Source organism: Metschnikowia bicuspidata (genome assembly GCF_001664035.1).
Source record: "Metschnikowia bicuspidata var. bicuspidata NRRL YB-4993 chromosome Unknown METBIscaffold_11, whole genome shotgun sequence".
Classification (NCBI taxonomy): domain Eukaryota; kingdom Fungi; phylum Ascomycota; class Pichiomycetes; order Serinales; family Metschnikowiaceae; genus Metschnikowia; species Metschnikowia bicuspidata.
The window spans coordinates 35864-54986 of record NW_017387741.1 but is presented as its reverse complement, the minus strand read 5'-3'; the positions used below and the strand labels follow the sequence as shown (position 1 = coordinate 54986).

Sequence of the window (19123 nt, the reverse complement as noted above, 5' to 3'; positions counted from 1 at the left end):
GGGACATAAGGTAAAAAATCCATATTTTTTATAAGGAGTTCAGCGATATACAGTAGGGCGGCTCCCGTGATGTCTTAGTAGGAACGCTCTTCTAGTCTGCCTCGTTTTTAACGTGAGAGTCAGATCAGTGCTCCATGCGCCATCCTTTATAATCTTTACACACTCCAGGGTTTCAGCTTTAGGCGAAGGCGCTGTTGGTTTCGAATTTTCTACAGGCTGAGACCCCATCAGCCACTCATTCAAAAACCCGGTTTGACCAACCGTTTTCAAGCATAGCGATTCTGATTTGGTTTATATTCCATCCACAAAATCTGGTCCACCTTTGGAGATTGCACGTAACATCTTGCAAATACTATGTTTGAATGTTTTAGTATTGATGAGCCTTTCTTTTCTTGAGGTCGATTTACAGGCATTATTCAAAATTACGTACTATCTCTAAGGATCTCTTCTGGTATATTTGCTCATACGTATACTTACTTCAGCTTAACTTAATGGCTTCACATATTTGCTGTTGATTATTTCGGAAAGCTAATTTGGACAATGCACGGCGACCTCACAGGCAATACACAGAATCAAGTCATTTTTTTGTTCCTCTGACACATATGCATGGTAGACATCTCAGCGTGTAATCTTCTTGAAACTAAACTGTGGAACACGTCAACTTTACATTAAACGATTTCTCAAAGCCCTGAGTCTGATCCTGATACCAGTCAGTAAGGGCAAGTACTCAATTCTATGATGAGCCATGTAATACCATCTAGCCACTATCTCCCACTCGCCTCATGCTGTTTAGAATGTCTTGATTTAAGAGTTCAATTTTGGAATCCCGCCTTCGTAGTCTGCACTCAAAATACAACCGCTTCCAGGGAAATTCCTGATCCCTAAAAACTTTTTTTATACATGTTATTCATAGTTCATCTACATGAAGTTCAAAATCCTCTGGCGTACTTACAATACCTTCGTCTCCGCGTCGATCAAATCAATCAAAAACTCGGCCTCCAATCTCTTTCTGCCCTCTCTCACCCAATCGTCTGCCAATTTCCTTGTCCAGCCCTTCAAGTTAGCAACCTCCTCAACGGCAGAGTCCAATTCTCCACGCACTAAGCTCTGCTCAACTCTTCCAATTACAGACTCAATATCTTTGCCGTCAGGTTTGGCGCCTTTCACAGGCATCAACAACTTGGAGAAGAAGATGGAAGCCATGTGACCCAACAAGCCTGCGTTGGGTGGCAACAAGGATGCAGATCTCAACTCAGGCGTAAGCTGCTCCCAAGCAGTCAACAATTGAGGCACCGTCAAGATCGATTGCGTGCTTTCGTTCTTGAGCAAAGGCTTCAACTCATCGAGTGCCAATGTAATCACCTCGTCGCTGGCTTTGCTTGAGACGGTTTGCAAGTTGTCCACAAACGGGGTGAAGCTTTGGGCAGGAGCATCCTCTGGGGTCTGCGTCAAAAGAGACTTCAACTTGGCGGAAGCACGCTGGATGAACGTCTTGGATTTGATCGACGAGACCTGTTGTTCCAAGCCAAGCGCAAACTTTTCCACCTCCTCCAATCTAGAGGAGAGCGCATCCAAATTCTTCAATCTTCCGTTTCTCTCTTCGTCAATCTTCTTCTTCACCATCTTCTCGAACCGCTTAGTTTGTTCGATTCTCACCATGGTGATGGCATTGATCGCCGCCTGGCTGAGCGCTTTTTCAGCAGCTGTCACCTCACTCGAAAGCCTCTCCTTGTACTTTTTCTCCAAGATAGATTTCTCCTGACTGTACTGGTCCAACAAAGTCTGGGTCAACTCCAACTCTTTCTGCGTGTGAGAAGTGAGCAACTGCGTCTTGGTGTCCTTCAATCTGGTTTCCAATTCTTTCTCAAACGAGTTGTTCAAAGCTGCAAGTTTCTGGGATAACGCACTGATGTTTTCACTGATCTTCTTGACCATGGCATCTTTCTTTGGGCCAAGGTTGCTACCGTCGAGCAACTCAAGCATTTCGTTGAACGATCTGATAGTGGCCTTAACAGAGTCGTCAGCAAGGCCGGAAATACTGTCGTTCAATGCCACAAACGGGATCTTCTCGATCTTTCCGGGGACAGTCTCGATACCTACGCTTTTCTGCAATTGTTCAGAGGGAAGCGAGTTTTGGGCGTGAGACAACTTCTTTTTAGTTTCTTCAATCAACTGCTCGCCTTGCTGCTCGATCTTTTGGGTCAATTCCTCAATAGCACCCTTGGAGGGGAGAGACACGTTTTTCGACAATTTAGTCCAAAGGGCCTGGAGCTCGGCCACGGACCCGTTCTCAATCAAATCGACCAATTCCTCGTAGTAGGGCAACTGCTTGTCAATGACGAAATCCATGACCCGGTCGTTTTTCGTGGCCGCATACATGGTACCCCCATAGACCACCGACGCAGCAAGCGCAGCCTTCCACAAAAGGCCGAAAATCGAAAACAGCTTCTTGGGGGGGACCTGCTGCTTGTTGTTTTCCTGTACATTTGCCTTGACCTCGGGTTTCACGCCATTGTGAGCGTTTTTTGGGGCATGAGGTACACCAAGAGGGTCGCTCTTGACCGCCTGGGAGGTCACCGGTTTCCCGGGCTGCGTCACGGGCGCGTTGAAAACGCGGGCCGACGACACAAGCGACCGGGTGGCACGTGACCGCAAGCTCGAAGAAACGGCACGGTTAGAGGCGGCGCCAAACATGTGGATTTGTTGTTGAATCGATGGTCTTTTCGGGCCCGTGAGAAGATTTTGACTGAGTTGGCCAACCAAAGCGCACGATATCGCGTGGTGCACGGGTGTGGTTCGTGCCCCGCGCATACATAGGTCTGGGAAATGATCTGGGTGAAGCACAGCGTTATTCTATATAAGTCGGGCAGACAAGAATTGATAGGCGGACATCTGCAGCGCAATCGGAAGAATGCGATATTTAGGAAGGGGAATATCAAATGAAGGGCGGGAAATGCCGGTTTTTTTCGACGGCTAATACCGAGGCACCTGAGGGGATCAACAATTTCGCCAGGAACTGAGGTCTTTCATCGTGCAAGGTGTAGATCACTTACGCTTTTGAGCATTGGTGTCTACCAGATTATTTGAAAACAAGAAGCGTTGTGTGCATTTGGGTTTTAGTAGTGGTAAGAACTTTTGTTGGGACTCTTGTTGGGGTTGAAAGTAAACTCAGCTTGTAAAATGAATTGCAAGAACCAAAAAGGAATAGACAGGAAGTTCGAAAAAATTTAAACCATCTCACTTTTGTTCTTTCTTCAGCATGAAAATACGGAACAAATCAATATGAATGTATGATTGAACAAGGCTGATATGACGGTGCCCTTATTGAATGCCCCCAGTTGCAGCGTTTTCATGGCGTTGAGTGTGCAGTACTCCGAGACTGCCATGCAAATTCACGGACTTTCATTCTACCCATTTCAACCCATTTGGCATCAATCATACGAGCTGTGTTTCAACAATGTCTTGCAATAATATTTCAGTATCAAACAAATATTGTCGTTTGAAGTAGAGGTCCCGCAGAGGCCAGCGGCACACTCCCCGAGTGTCTAGTAGAAACTCAAAGGTTTTCAGTTTTGTCTACATAATACACTTAGGATGTAAAGTCCGTCGTTTCCACAAGTTAGCTGATAATTTCGTGTTCTTCGTGGATATACTAGGTATCCTGCTGCTCTATGCCCTTGCAGCTGCACTTGTGACTTTCGTGTTCTTAGTACATCAAGGCTCCATCTCCCTCGATGATGAGCAATTATCGTGCCAATTATATGCTCTCCTCAAACAAAGGATCTACATCCTCACTCTTCTATTGTTCACATCAAAGCTGAAGAACATTCCTACCCTTTCTTCAAGCCCTCAGACATTTATATGATTGGCAAAAGAAACCACGGAGAAACGAACAAGCCGAGTCTCTTGAACCATTTTTACAAAGTTAGGTAGCTGCGCGTAGTGTTGTATAAATTTTCCCCTAAGGATTACCCCTCTAGAATATAAATATTAAAAAAAATGGACTTGTGAGGCGCAGCAAGAATCCTCAGAACCTCTCGAGATAGTTGCAAAAAGACGGCTTTGACAGTCTTAGGCACGAACTGGTATACATGTGTCATGGTAGCTGTAAATTAGCCAGACAAATAACGACTTTAGCAAGAGCTAAAATGTAATGCCAGACAGGATTTAGCCCCGCAATAATCGAGTCGAAAACCTGCTGCAAGATAAAGCTATACTCTGTCCCTCACTTAGATGCACATGGAGCGGAGTCTGATTCGAAAATCTCCTTCAAATATTACCATGCTCTTACGCGTATCATTGCTATTTAAATCACAAAATGGTATTACAGAAAGTGGAGTGACTCAAATTGATGATTTTCCCGCTTCTAAATTAGTAGTTGTCCCCAATAAAATGGGCAGCTAGAAAGGAATAACGCTGTTATCTCATTCGTTTTATAAGAGGTCTGTATAGACGACTCAAACAAAAGCAAGGAGATAGGAAAATAAAATGTTCACTCCGAATAGGGCATTTGCAATTTACTCATGTGTAGTTCAGCTGGAAATAACCCAAAATATTGAGTATAGCCTGCTTGGAGCCCAAGCAAAATAATGCGCGGCTCACAAGAAACACAACATCACTTCCACTGGGTTATTTCAGGAATTTGCTATGAATATCGCAAGATTTGGTGACGGTTAATACAACCGCTTTGAACGTGGACTAAAAGACAGTGCCCCATATTAAGATTCAAGCCATTTGATATTCTCACGCTCCGGGAAACCTGAGTTTCTATCAAAGCAGGGAGAAGGTATGATCAGAATGAGTTTGAGACAATAGTGACACAGGCTACCATTTAGGCACGGCAAAATCGAGTAACTTGACAAATAATGTGTAATTGTTCCTTGCAACTGTCCTTTATCTAACATTTTTACCGTTTTTTAATGAGTACAGGTAATCAAATTTTGAGATAAAAAAGACTTTGGAGACGCTACCTTGGAAAGCACTTCTTACACAAAACATGAAATAAGTGGAAACAACAGAACGAGACTCGAATTCTAAGAAAATCACCATATCTGTTCCGACTAAAGCTCCGTTGACTTTGTCTTTAATCTGACACTCTGGCTTACATGTTGAGTTTTCACGCCTGTTTATTTTGTATCTGTCCGTTTTGAAAAGTTTTCACAGATAAGTCAGTGATCCATATGAGAACATTTGATGTATTTAGAGTGTGAAATCCTCCTATAAGCTTTGACTTTTTATTCCACTGAAGACCTGGCCTTACGAAACCTTTGAATCTTTGTCTATTTTGATAATCAGCGTATTTTATATTGAGACTTCAGATTGGAGGTAGCTAAAAATGTCGAGCTGCGGTAACCCAACTTGTAGAACCATGTGCTCCTCTAGGTAAGAGCATCGAGAAATGCCAAAAGCGGTGACTATTTGACAAAGATCCGACTGAGACATTCTAAACGCTTTGCTTTGTAGAGTACAAAGTACCATTCTTTAAAGTTGACCATTTAGTAGTCAAATGATCTACCAGATATTAGAAAAACACCTCCAAACGCTGACTCTGAAACAATCATATGTAATTACTGCTTTTACTGCAAACAATCATATGTAGTTACTGCTCTCACTGCTAAAGATAAAGCTTTTAGTCTGTGATCGTGAATAATACATGAGCTGATTGAAATAAGCTTCCGCAATCGTTTATCATACTATATTCTTGATGACTTGAAATACACCCGGAGAAACTTGAGAGTCTTTCTTTTTTTTCCATCTGATGGCTTCTTGAGAACGCCTCTGATAATAGTATCTAATTTTAAGCAGACCAAAAGTCGATTGAAGCCTATTATATCAGACCCAGCGCCCGTGGGGCAGTATGAAACGTTGTGGCACAAAAGCATATATCGGGCGGACTATGTGGGGGATTTCCAATGTAATATATGGCGCTTGATGTCAACCGGAAAAAAGGCATTATATAATCTGTGCCAATGTCAAAATTGACTTCATGAATATTACCCACAAGAACAGTCAACATACCTGTTGTCAGGGAATAGCGAAAGCCATTAACAGAATACGTATGAAGCCGGATGAGATTTCTATTTCCAAAGCCTGCAACTTTGATCACGGGTATGTTACCCTCAAATAAACCCCATCCGGTGACTTTCAAAAGTGAATCAAATGAAGCCAAGTAAACCGTTTGAGCGGCTGCTAGAGCATATGTGCGTTGTGAGTATTGTAAGTCTAGCTGACCACCGGAGCCGAGAGTGATACATCCAATTCCTTCAATGGTTTTTTTTACTGGCCAGAGGGTGTTATTCAAGCAGACTGTTCCATCATTTACTATCGAAGTGAGCTCGTTGCTTGAAGAGCGGCATTCAAAATTTAGCCTCACATCCACACCATAGGTTGCTGCAAACACCATAATACCAGTGTTATACCACTCAGTCACAGACGTGACAGAGAACGGTGCAATTTCATAACTCCCACCTTGAATACCAAATGAGATATTGCCAGTATTCTGGAACGACCCCAGAAGTGTAATGTGAAATTCGGAAAAGGCGTCGTTTGACGACGAGTTGAGTATGACATTTCCCAAATTTTCAAATTCTCCCCCCGTGATCCATACACCAGTGGTTCTACTACTGGAGCTCGTGATATTTATATTGCCTTCATTCTTAAAGAGCCCCAGCACAGTGAAAAGATTGCTGTTTATAACTGAGAAGTCTACTTCTGGACGGACGGTGAGACTTGTAAATGACAATTCGTTCATCGTGCTCATAGTAGTATTACGCTCGATAAGCATTGCCCACACATTGCTGGCCAAAAAGATATTGAAAATCAAGACTACGTGGAATGCTGGATTCATATGGAAGAAAACAATCACAGTTATGTGCACCAGATAATGAATGCCCTTTATAGTGGGCAGTAAATCTAGAGTTTTTGTTCGAATATTTTTCCGGAAACCCACCTAGTTGAAAGTTATGAGTCAGTTTTATGTTCTCGTGCTGCTTTTTCTGTCACGAAAAACATCTGATCACTGCATTTATATCTCTTTAATCTGGGATGGCAAATTGCTGGCTGTGCACGGCTTTACCACGTTTAGGAATGCTTGCAGCTCAATAATTATTAACAATCTTGCATGAATAGCCGCAGAAATTGGAGAATCCTACCTATAAAGACCATGGAAATATGCAGGTTCAGAGAATGCTTATTGTTTATAGTTTACCTGTCGAAATAAGTGAAGCTAAAGAAAACTGAAAAATCAACCTTTCACCAAGACCCGAAGTGTACTCTGTGAGCAACCAACAAAAAAAACTGTACCTTTGACAGAGTGGTTCTTTTGAATTACAAATTGAACACGTAGTCAGTGAAGAGAAGTTTGATATCATGTGATTCATTTGGAGCTTGTGTGCCCGCTTGTACTTGATATCACACACAGTGCATCAGTACTAACAAGAACGTCAATAGTCACAGAGCTGCCGCTGGCGAAAATTCTTGGGGTTCAGTATTTCTGTGGGGATCTAACAGTCATACAGTGACGACCAGATTATCTCATACAATTCATTATCTTAAAATACTATGATGGATACACTGATATTCATATACGAGACAAAGAAGTTGACAACGTTTTCCTCAGCTGCTCTCTGTTCAAGAATACTTGACACTCATGGATAGTGAGACTTTTACGACACATTTTATACTAACTATATCACTTTCGGGCAGCTTGATTTGCATGTCGCATTGTACGCCTTTCCATAGCCCTTTTATTCAAATACCGCTTGATTCATCATGATATCCAAAATAATGGTTATTCGAAACATGTAATTTTCTTTCTATGGTGGCTGTATGCCGTTTTTTTATGAAATCCAGCAACGTAGAACAAATGTAGGTATAGTGGTTCATTTTTGCACATGTAAACTGCACGATAGTATATATCAGGTTTCGGAAGTAATTCAGCTATTCACGAGTTTGTAAACTAGTATATTGTTTTAGCGCAAAAGCTTTCTTTGCATCTTAGTTCCCCATTTAACCCTTCGCTACACTGTGTTATGCAATTTTGATCAATGTTTCGTTTCGCAAGATGTATCCCATTTGTCAAAAAGCTACAAACTCTCAACAATTTTTGGAAAATCAAATTTATGAAGCAAGGGAGGCATTTGAGTCGAGACCCAAGCTACTGATTTCCAGCTCTGGTTCAACCAGTCGTCAGAAAAAACTTTCCTGACAGAATCGTGATCATCTTTAGTATCTGTGAGTAAACCTCATCATGCTGGAGGTGAAGTTTTACGAAAAAAAAAAAGAACATATCATAGACAAGACACGAAGCATGTTTTAAAATTTGTGGTTAGATGGCCAAGCGTTTTTGGAGGGTGAGTTTCTATACTCCATTAATACATTGAAACTAATAAAAACTGTAAACGCCCAAAAATTAATAAGGTTTTCTTGGCTTAGCAATTTGTGCTAACAAAAGCACGTTTTTGTGAAGGACACTAAGTTTCAAAACCGTACTTAACTCTGCATCGAATACTTTCTAAAACTCCATTGAAATTCTATCTCGAGAATCTTAAGAGACATCAACTAGTTCAACTAGCCCCTCATTTCAGTCCCACTGCCAGATCAATACATTCGCGTTTACTGTGCGTCTTCAGGTGTATAATTGGTAGCTAGAAACTAATTATGGTCAAATAATCGGGAAATGAAACAGCACTTCAAATAGTTTTTATGGTCCATTTAAGCCATCCATTGTCGTGGTGACCATTATCATCTTATTTTTAACAACAATCTAAAATTAAGGTTGAAGAAGTCTGTTTAAGGTCAACATAGAGTGTAGTTTTAATCATCATATAATAAGGCTCTGTTGTCAGGCGATATAAATTGAAGGCAACAACTAAAATAGTCACAAACCACTATAATTCAAAACTTTGAAGAATCTTACTATTTTTATCCTGTTTTTCATGAAGTTGAGCATCGAAGCTGTAATCATTATTGTGTCGAGCTTCTTCAGCTTGTCATTCTCCTCTGCCCACGATTCTGTGGAGATATTTCCAGGATATAGTAACCTAACTGATCTCACTATTTCAACGGGAGAAAATGTCACTGTTACTAACCGTCCATATTTCAATATTCTGGGAGATTTTTGGAATTCCGGCACATTTTCTGTAAGAAATGAGAATGAGCCAATGAAATTACGTATGAGCGGAGCCGAATTCCGAAATACTGGAAAGGTCGATTTCACTTCGTTTTCACGATTTGGCGAGTCTAGCTATGTAATCTTTGCCAGAAAAGGGTTTTGGAATGAAGGTGAAATAGCATTTGGTATCTGCACAAATCAGACTCAGAGCATTCCTTTTGTTGTTGCCTCTTTTGGGTTATGGATTAACAGAGGAAAAATGATTTTTCAAAAGGGCATTGGCTCTATGACAGAGTTATACATCGTTGGAAAGTCTGCCGGAAATGATTTCTTGGCCATCACAAATAACGGATCCATTTGCTTGTATAACACTCATTGGAACACAAATATGGATATTAAAGGACACGGCTGTGTTGCAGTGGGGTCTGATTCAAGACTTGAGATTAGTTTTGCAAGAGGTGAAAATGCTGTTCAAAACACCCAGACTATCTACTTAGAATCACCTGCTTCAGTATTGGCCATATCTGGCTTGACATCCTTGCTGACTCCTCCATTCATAAATATTGCTGGATTTGGCCAACACAATTGGATTGACTTGGATATTGAGTTTAACAATCTGACCACGGAGTATGATTATTTTGGGCATTCAGGCTTGTTGGTGATAAAACTGTCTAAAAGGCAAGTGGTTCAGATACAAATAGGAGAAAGCTACGATTTGAGGTATTTGAAATTGACAAGTGGACCGGCGGGCAGCAGATTAGTATACGAACTCCCTAGCCCAAACACACCACCTAGTGCATGTTCATGCAAACCAATATGTTAGAGCTATGGAGAAACTAGTAGTTCTTCTTATGCTGCTACCTTTGGAACTGGAAGAAAGTGAAATTGAAAATTTTAGTTCAATCAGGTAATGATTGAGTAAGGATATTTCTGGTTTATATAAGGGCAGTGAAATTGGGGCTTTTTAAAAGAAAAAACTGCTTATCATCTTTCAAGAAGCATCAAATATCTGTTTTGGTTTTTTTCTATGTTTTGTTCAATGCCTTCCAGGGGTCTTTGTTAAATATGATAAGTATCATAGGCCACCTCGCTGATTATCTTCAGAAATCGGAATAATTAGAATGGATTCGCTCAAGCGGAATCGTGTAGTGGTAAGCTTTGAAAGAGCTTTAAAGTGATTTAGTTATAACCCCCTAAAAAGTTCCTGTCATTGCATTTTATGTAACTGTCGGAGCCTTTCGGAGATGCGCCATACATAATTTTACTCAAATTAGCGTGGCTTGGAGGTTAATTTATATTTCCTGTAAATTGAGCTCTATCAAAATCTAGTTTCTTTATACTGTAGACAATTTTACAATTGATGAGAATATAGGTCAATTAAGCAGGCTGTTAAATTGGCATAAAAAAACTGAACGGTCATGATCGTATGGCGCGACATTCGAGATGGAAACAAAAAACGGTATTTAATGTTTGATTTAGACAATAAAGAGTGCATGAAACAAATTTTCTGGGTCTGTAATTCTTATTGAACTTTCTTGATTAAGTTCGAACTTGTAATTCTTATTCAAGCTCCAACGGCTTTCTTAAGGTTTGAGCAAGACCAGTGCACTCGAATTTAAGTTTAAAGTCCTTTTACAAGATACAGTTCGCTTTTTCTAGTTTGTGATGTCGAGCTTCTACTTTTATGGGATTCTTTTAAGGCCAGAATGGCATCAGACTACTGTCAACATGGCAATTGAAATATAATGTACTATAAAAAGCCGCTTGTAAGAGAGAAAACAGAGTTCTAAACTCAGTTCGAACAGGAGACAGGTTTGGGAGCTGCCCAACTCACATTGGACAGGAGAAGCATATTCTGATGATCTTAAATTGCAGGTGATTATGCAAGGTTGATCTTCAGTTTCACTTTTAATGCAAGACCCGATACTTCCGCGTTTAACCTAGAATCAAAGTAATACAAAAGTGACAAGAATCCCGGACTTGTGAGTAAAGCAAACTCGATAATTAAGCAGCGTGACTTTCTGGAAAAACCTATAAGGCCAATATTAGAAAATTTTAATTTTCTATTACCTGAAAAAGATTTTGTGATACTTCACAGTGACCTGTTCTCATAAATTGCAATATGATTCTCGGTGTTATAAGGATAGCAATCACCTTGAATTTTGTTGCTTTGGTAACTTCAATAGAAATAGTTGATGGAACTGTGGCAAATAACATAGCCGAGTTCGCCGAAGAAAGTCTTACAGTCAGTGCCGAAGTATATCTATCAATTGTTAACAGTTCACGTGTGACATTCCTGGACTCCGTTAGGAACTACGGTAGTCTTTATGTCACAAATCATAACAATCAGGACGTTTGGGTGAGAATGTCAGGACAAGACTTCGAGAATTCTGGAACTGTTTCTTTTAGTTGTTTGACGACTCCAGTATTTTCTGATTATCACATCAGGGTTACTAGATCGTTTGTGAATACTGGAAACATGTACTTTGGTGTTTATGGTGAAGACTATGGAGCTTCACCTTTTTCTGTGACTTCAGTGTCTACATGGACAAACAGTGGTATGATGCTTTTTCTGGTAGCTCATGGCGAGAGTGCCCAGTTACAAATTCAACGATACGTTCCGGATGATGGATATCGTTCCATAACAAACACTGGATCTCTCTGCTTGAACAACACCCACTGGCCAGTACAGACAAACATAGAGGGAAATGGCTGTATTATTGTTGGTTCTGGTGGACAACTAGACTTGCAATTCTCGGAGAGCACCCATGGAATTGCGGAAGATCAGACCATTTACTTGGCATCCTCCGACTCTTTGTTGAAGATTTTGGGACTTGAATCACATTCAAGTGAGCCTCCGGTTATTAAGCTCGCTGGCTTAGGAGGAAGCAACAGAATCCAATTTCAAGCGTATTCAACTCAGACATATCGATATTACACAGCCATAGGTCTCTTGAATATCTTCGTTGACAATGTTCGTAAAGTGTCATTCAATATTGGCATAGGATATGAGTTGGAGCTTTTTGATTTAACATCAGGTATTCTTTCCTATAGTGGACCGCCACCAGAAAGCGCCCCAGATTCTTGCAAATGCGGAACATCATTCCCCACCGTTCCAAATATTTCTGGATAGGCTCAGCCAAGTGTGAAAAAAGCGTTTTTCAATTCGGAAACAATGCGAAAGATCTCCAGTCTTGCATCACTGTTATACATCAAGCTTCTACATTATTGGCGGTGGTCGCAAACTACATATGAAAAATTTGTTTAAAATTCAGTTAAATTGTATGCTTGAAACAACAATATATAGCTCTGCGTGATTGTAATAAACCAGTGAATTTCACGCAAAATTTTTATTATTGCCCCTGCTTTTAGTTAGAGAAAGACTTGATTCTAGCTACTGTGCTGCTACTGTGCTTCTGGAATCATCGTCAGCAGCCCCGAGTATTATATATTGAAATACACGATTTAATCTATTATCATGGCATGAAGCTTGCTTGATCTTGCCGGGATGAGGGATATACCAAAACACTAATTGGAGATTAGCTATATACTTATAACTAGCGGAAGAACGGGTCGAGCTTTTATGTCCGTTGTATGGTCTTGCTGGTTGATCGGATATTTTTCCTGGTGTTGCTGGCTATGCCTGTGGTGGGGGATGGAGACAGGATCAGCTGGATGCTGTATGGGGGTTTGCGCCGTCAAATAATAGCAAAAGGCTATATAGCTAAAGCCTGAAATGCGAAACATTAGTGCTGAAGCCTTTGAGACATGGCATGTTCTGGCGATAAACGCATATCCTGTGATATGCCGTGACCCAGAAAACTGGGCCTTGGGCCCCGCAATATGAGGACAGCCAGATTGGTGCAGTTTATGATTATAGGCCCATGTTGGAGATCTGGTTCCGGCCCCTGGCACGAGACCCTCTCGCCAGCGATTGCAGGCTGTGCTAATAAACCGTTCCAGTCTGCGAGCGTTGGACTCCAGCTTCTGCCGATGATTCATTCTGGTATTGCAAGTTGCAATAGTAAGAGAGTCTACAAAAAGTAGTGGGGCAGACACCGTGAAACTAAACCATATTCGGGGCATTGGCCAACTTTCATCGGGAGACTACATACATGACTGATACATAGGATAGACATAGAGACGTCTTGTTTCCGAGATTTGCTCGCAAGTGTTTGGATGGGACAGGAGGTCTGCAGATGGCCAGGAAGAACAAATACACGGATGCCATGACACTATTGGAAAGCTAACCTCGCATTCTGATAGACGATGGGAAGCGGTGGATTCGGCAAAAAAAGTGCATGCTAGAAGTCAACTCATTTACTCTGTGATGTTATTAGTCTGGCATCATACTACAAACCTCACTTCAGAAAAAACTTAGATGCGCCAGATGTGAGGATACAGAAACAAGCTGGCGTTCGGCGACTTTGAGATGCTTCCATGGTGACAGGCTTGAACACACACACGAGCCCGAACAAAGAAATACCCAATCACCTTTGCCATTTCCATAGATACAAAGATTCTTCCAAGTAAACTAGGTGCTTTACGAGGGAAGCGTTGTACGGTTTGGTCTTCGAAGAGTATACACGAGACGTAATCTTACAATCCATGGCGAGGCCGCTGAGGTGGTGGCAATGAAATAGAGTGATGGTCTCTGAAAAGTGTTTTGCACCTCATTGCGGAAGCCGCTTACAACATGTTTCTTCATCAGAAACAGCTTCAGTGTGTCACATATTAAGCGGATGAAAAGACCAAGAATACGTACCATGAAACATGCAATACACAAGGTTTTCTCAGAGATTGTGGTGACAGAATCCGGTTAGAGAGAACAGAAACACAGAGGCTTGATAAAAACATACTTGAGCTCGTCCTGCAACTTGGATTTCACCAACAACTCGTGCACCTCCTAGGGTATCGCCAAGGAGGACAGGCCGTTCAACAAGACCTTCTCGGCCTCCCAGGCATCAACCTTGTTCTCCACCATGTAGCGGGCAACCTTGGTGTTTCTGCCTCTGGAATGGGTGGTGATTAGGTCGGGCACACAGGCAGACTCCTCGGTAAAGATCGTGGACTCGGGCGCAGACAGGCCCGCAGAGCCGAACTTCTTCAGTAGGAAAAATTAGATGGTCTGCTTGATGCCGCACTTCCATTAGGAAGCAAAGTGGATGGTCTGCTTGATGCCGATTCTCATGATGGCGGCCTTGGCGTTGTAGCCCTGGACGGCACCCTCGACGAAATAGCTCTAATTGCAAGGTAGTCTTTGTGGCTGTATAGTTTGGTGCGTTGGCGGAGAGTGTTTGTAGAGCGGACACTTAAACGATGCCTGGGGTTACTTGATGAGCTTACTTGCGTGTTCAATTGACTATTATCACACTGGCGAATACTTTTGGATGGAAAAAGATTCAACACGGAAAAAGATTCAAACATGGAAAAAGATTCAACATGGAAAAGGATTCAATACGGAAAAAGATTCAACACGGAAAAACATTCAACAGGGAAAAAGATTCAGACATGGAAAAAGATTCAGACATGGAAAAAAACATAGAGAAGATCAAACTGGGGAAACAAAGACTGCGAACGATTGCAAGAGAGAAAAAGAGAAAGGGGTCGAGTTTGCCGGAGTACCTTGATACTGTCACCCTTGCCCATCTAACACGCATGAAAAGATTGCTTCAGCTGGAGAACCCCGAGGAACTATCTAACCAAAAACGAATGCACATTCATCGTGTTCTGCCATCGCCAAGGTAAGCGGAACATTTGCTATACTAAAGAACTGATCGTGTAAGGGCCCTGGTGCCTTCAAAGATGGATGCTGCAAATTCTTCTTTACAACTTCCAGTTTTGTTTCAGTCCGGGAAAGCTAATGATCTTGCTGCCCATTTCTCTCGAAATCCCACTTTCAATCCTTCGTCACTCACACCGGTGGGTGCAGTCATGCAACTCACTCTGGATCCACTCTGGATGGATCGACTTCTGGGCGCTTATTCTCTGGACCCCGCTTTCGGGGCGATTTATACGTTTATCACAGAGAATGGACTTACGACTTCGGAGAAGTACCCCGCTTACAAATTAATTTCAGACACGGGATTGTTGTATTTCGAAGGGCGCTTGTGCATTCCTCACAGCATCCTCCCAGATTTCCTTTTTCAGACTCACTGTGCTCCCTCTGCTGGTCACCCTGGTATACGCCGCTGGTTGCAATGGCTCCGTCCCCTTTACTATTTTCCCGACATGCAAGCAGTCGTGGAAAATTACGTCAAGAGCTGTCACGAATGTCAAACCGTGAAGTATAACAGCTCCAAACCTCAGGGCCTTCTTCAGTCCTCTGATCCACCTTCCGGTTGTTGGACCGACATCGCCCTCGACCTCATCACCGGCTTCCCTCAGGTTGATTTTCAAAGTCAACAGGTCGATGCTATCCTTACAGTGGTGGATAAGTTTAGTAATCGCGTACATTTTTACGCCGTGCTGTCCGGTTTTAAAACCGAAGATCTTGTGCATTTGTTGCTTCACAGATATTTTCCACTCCATGGTTTACCCAGGTCCATTCAAACAGACCGCGGTCCCCAATTCACTAACGCAGCGCTTCAGTCGCTTTTGGCACTTCTTCGCGTTGACTCAAAGCTATCTCTTGCTCGCCACCAACAATCGAATGGTCGAGTCGAGAATCGGAACAAAATGATTGAGACATACCTCCGACTTTACATCGGCCTGCGGCAGGACTGGCCGGAATTTCTCGCCGTGGGCGAGTTTGTCTTGAACGCTCAGCCTTCGACATCTCTTGCCAACAAAGCTCCATTTGAGGTTGACCTTGGTTATGTTCCCTCCGCACCCACGGGTTTTCTTTTCCCTCCCGTTGACTCGCGACCCCCTCGGTCCGCTCTTGATATCACCGAGTTACTCGATCGGTTGCGGGACACTGCGCTTGCTGCGCATCAAGCCGCTTTCTCCAATGCCAAGCAGTACTATGACCGACGCCACAAACATCAACAATTTTCCCTCGGCGATGAAGTCTATCTCGATCTTTCGCAGCTCGGAAATCAGCTCGACGCTCAAAATTCTGCTGTCTTGCCCGAGTTACGTTCGAAATTTGCTGGGCCGGTTGCCATCGCTTCTGTTCTTAGTCCAGTCAACTGCGAGCTTTCCATGCCCCCACATTTTCGGGACACCCAGTTTTCCACATTAGTCAGCTCCGGCTCAAACACAAAATTCCGGACAAACATTTCTCTGCTCCTCACTCTCTGGTTCCGTTGAAGCAGTCTCCCGACGGCTCTGTGCAAGTGGAAATTACGAAACTCGTGGATCACCGAAAAGGGGCCACCGGCTATCGCTTACTGGCTAGATGTGTTCCGACGGCAGAATTCTCCAAGGCGAGATCGATGAGTTTCGTGCTTCTGATCTAGCTAAGTCCGCATCCGAACTTACGTTGGCCTATGCAAAGAAGCATTGTCTTTCTAAAATTCTTGAGTTTTCTCTGACACCTCTTCCGAAACTGGCGGGGATGTTAGGTCCCTGGTATCAGCTTGACGCTGAAGGTCCTTGTAAGCGCAGATATGACCATCCTCCATGACTGTGGGTCCCGTCCGATATCGTTCTGGACAACTCATAGAATATTCTCTCGAGTTCTAAAGGTTCCGTCGACGTGACCTCTGGATAAGGTATACAAAGGTGGAAGAGAACCGTTTCAGAAACCAGTGATCAAATAGCAATACAGAACCCCTATGTCCCGTGAAGTCCCTAACAATGACCATATGCACCTCCATGACTGTGGGTCCCGTCCGATATCGTTCTGGACAACTCCTGGGATCATCTCCCGGGGTCTCAGGGTTCACGTGACCTCTGAGCAAAGGACAGGAAGGTGGAAGACAACGTCTGTAGAGCTGTCGACAAGCCGGTGATTAGTAGTAATGTCGCGAAAAGTCCAACAGTCTGACTGAGAGCAACAGGATAACTCGCGAAGCACGGGCCGCGCCTTTATGTTGCTGCACGATCATCTCGTTGATGGGACGAACCCAACCAAAACTCACATCCCCATCGTATCATGGCGTCAAGGAACCAGAACCGGGCAGTGGCTTGGCCCGCCAAGCCACGTGACACATCAGATCACGTGACACACCACGTGACACACCAGATCACGTGACACCCACGTGACCGCGCCTATCACCATCGGCGTGCCTCCCCCCTCCTCCAACACCATGTCTTCCTCCAACTCTGCGGCCGCCGTCTACGGCGGCGACGAAATCAACGCCATCGTGTTGGACCCCGGGTCGCACACGACCCGCATCGGCTACGCCGGCGACGACCTCCCCCGCGTCGTGGCGCCGGCGTGGTATGCGCTTGACGAGGACGGCACGCGCCTGTTTGGCGGCAGCGTCGACTTCCCCAAGGCCGGGCGGCAGGTGCGGCCGCTCATGCGCGAGGGCTTGGTGTGTGACTGGGACGCCGCGGCGGCGCACTTCCGCCACCACTTCGACGGCCCGATGGCGCTCGCGTACGCGGAGCAGCCGCTCCTCGTGACGGAGCCCGTGTGGGCGCCGGCGAAACACCGGCAGCGCATGGTGGAGACGCTCTACGAGGAGTTCGGCTTCCCCGCGGTGTACTTGGCCAAGACGCCCACGTGCGTGTCGTTCCAGCAGGGCCGGCCGAGCTGCTTGGTGGTGGACGTGGGCCACGACTCGGCCAGCGTGGTGCCGGTGGTGGACGGCATGTGCTTGCTCAAGCACTCCATGCGCACGGGCTACGCGGGCCGCTTCTTGAACGACCACGTGGCGGACACGCTCGCGGCGCGGTTCCCGGGCGTGGACCTCCTGCCGCAGCACCGCGTGCTCCGCAAGACGCCCGTGGTGTACCCGGCCGCGGCGCGCTTCGAGCCGCGGGTGTGGCCGGGGCCGGTGGCGCCGTCGTTCGACGAGTACCAGCGGCAGCGGGTTTTCTGCGAGTTCAAGGAGCTCATGCTCGAGGTGCCGGCCAAGAAGATGCCGGGCCAGGCCGGCAGAGCAGACAAGGCCGACAGAGCAGACAAGGCCGGCAGAGCAGACAAGGCCGGCAGAGCAGACAACTCAGGCAAATCAGACAAGGCCGGCAGAGCAGACAACTCAGGCACAGACCCCGCCGACACGCGAGACACGCCGGACGCATCCGACGCGGACGCCTTGGAGCGCACCATGGAGTTGCCCGCGGGCCAGACCGTGGCCGTGGCGCGCGACCGCCTCGCCCTCGCGGACGCGTTGTTCGAGCCGGCGCTCCACCCGTTCCACGACGCCGCGTACGCCGCGCGGCACCCCGCGTGCAACGGCGAGATGGCCCTCAGCAGCCCCTACGACGACTACCGGCCCACGAAGCGTGCGCGCAAGCCGGACACGGGCCCGCACACGCCACTGCCGGCTGCCGGCGGCGGTCCACAGCCCGAGCGCGGGTTGGCGCAGCTCGTGGCGCACGCGCTCGCGTCCGTGGACGTGGACTTGCGCACGGCGCTCGCGCACAACGTGGTGGTCACGGGCGGCACGTCGCTCGTGCCGCGCTTGACCGAGCGGCTCAGCGCGGAGTTGCAGGCCGCGCACCCGGGCTTGAAGGTGCGGCTCCACGCGCCGGGCAGCGCGGCCGAGCGCACGGGCCAGGCCTGGCTCGGCGGCAGCGTGCTCGCGTCCTTGGGCGCGTTCCACCAGATGTGGGTCAGCAAGGCCGAGTACGACGAGGCGGGCGCGGAGCGCATCTTGACCCAGCGCTTCCGCTGAGCGCGTCTGGCCGAAGGGGAGGGGGGTTGATCGTCCGGGTGTTCTGGAGGCAGCCGCAGGCCATTGGAGGCCGGGATGTCCTGGAGGTGTGGATGTATTGATGGTCGGGATGTATTGATGGTCGGGATGTTCTGAAAAGTATTGATATGTTCTGGATGTATTGATGTGTTTTGGAGATATTGATGGTCTGGATGTATTGATATTCTGGATGTTCTGAAGAGTATTGGTATGTTCTGGATGTATTGATGTGTTCTAAAGGTATTGATGGTCTGGATGT

General features: G+C 45.3%; 5 protein-coding genes across 5 annotated transcripts; 3 read left to right on the top strand and 2 right to left on the bottom strand.

Annotated features, from left to right (window-relative positions):
- Positions 1-461: 461 nt before the first annotated feature.
- Positions 462-3036, bottom strand: METBIDRAFT_33879 (uncharacterized protein). The gene has a single exon (XM_018856416.1). It carries the CDS (start codon positions 2692-2694, stop codon positions 949-951), a length of 1746 nt encoding a protein of 581 aa, XP_018709276.1. The 5' UTR covers positions 2695-3036; the 3' UTR covers positions 462-948.
- Positions 3037-5717: 2681 nt separating this feature from the next.
- Positions 5718-7014, bottom strand: METBIDRAFT_33876 (uncharacterized protein; the record flags this gene model as incomplete). Its single annotated transcript, XM_018856415.1, is given in 2 exon segments — positions 5718-6885; positions 6899-7014. A coding segment is annotated over 1 exon segment (993 nt), but the record flags the coding sequence as incomplete, so codon positions are not given.
- Positions 7015-9078: 2064 nt separating this feature from the next.
- METBIDRAFT_33875 (uncharacterized protein) lies at positions 9079-10224 on the top strand. Its single transcript, XM_018856414.1, has one exon. It carries the CDS (start codon positions 9162-9164, stop codon positions 9933-9935), a length of 774 nt encoding a protein of 257 aa, XP_018709274.1. The 5' UTR covers positions 9079-9161; the 3' UTR covers positions 9936-10224.
- An 817-nt stretch (positions 10225-11041) lies between these two features.
- METBIDRAFT_33874 (uncharacterized protein) lies at positions 11042-12598 on the top strand. Its single transcript, XM_018856413.1, has one exon. It carries the CDS (start codon positions 11235-11237, stop codon positions 12243-12245), a length of 1011 nt encoding a protein of 336 aa, XP_018709273.1. The 5' UTR covers positions 11042-11234; the 3' UTR covers positions 12246-12598.
- Positions 12599-17307: 4709 nt separating this feature from the next.
- ARP4 (Arp4p) lies at positions 17308-18846 on the top strand (the record flags this gene model as incomplete). The annotated part of the gene is made up of 2 exons (XM_018858263.1): positions 17308-18072; positions 18190-18846. The coding sequence occupies 2 exons, from the start codon at positions 17308-17310 to the stop codon at positions 18844-18846; spliced, it is 1422 nt and encodes a 473-aa protein (XP_018709272.1).
- Positions 18847-19123: the final 277 nt, after the last annotated feature.

Excerpts from the sequence above, each read along its gene's own strand:
- METBIDRAFT_33879 (XM_018856416.1), bottom strand. The coding sequence starts at position 2,694 with ATGTTTGGCGCCGCCTCTAACCGTGCCGTTTCTTCGAGCTTGCGGTCA.
- METBIDRAFT_33875 (XM_018856414.1), top strand. The coding sequence starts at position 9,162 with ATGAAATTACGTATGAGCGGAGCCGAATTCCGAAATACTGGAAAGGTC.
- METBIDRAFT_33874 (XM_018856413.1), top strand. The coding sequence starts at position 11,235 with ATGATTCTCGGTGTTATAAGGATAGCAATCACCTTGAATTTTGTTGCT.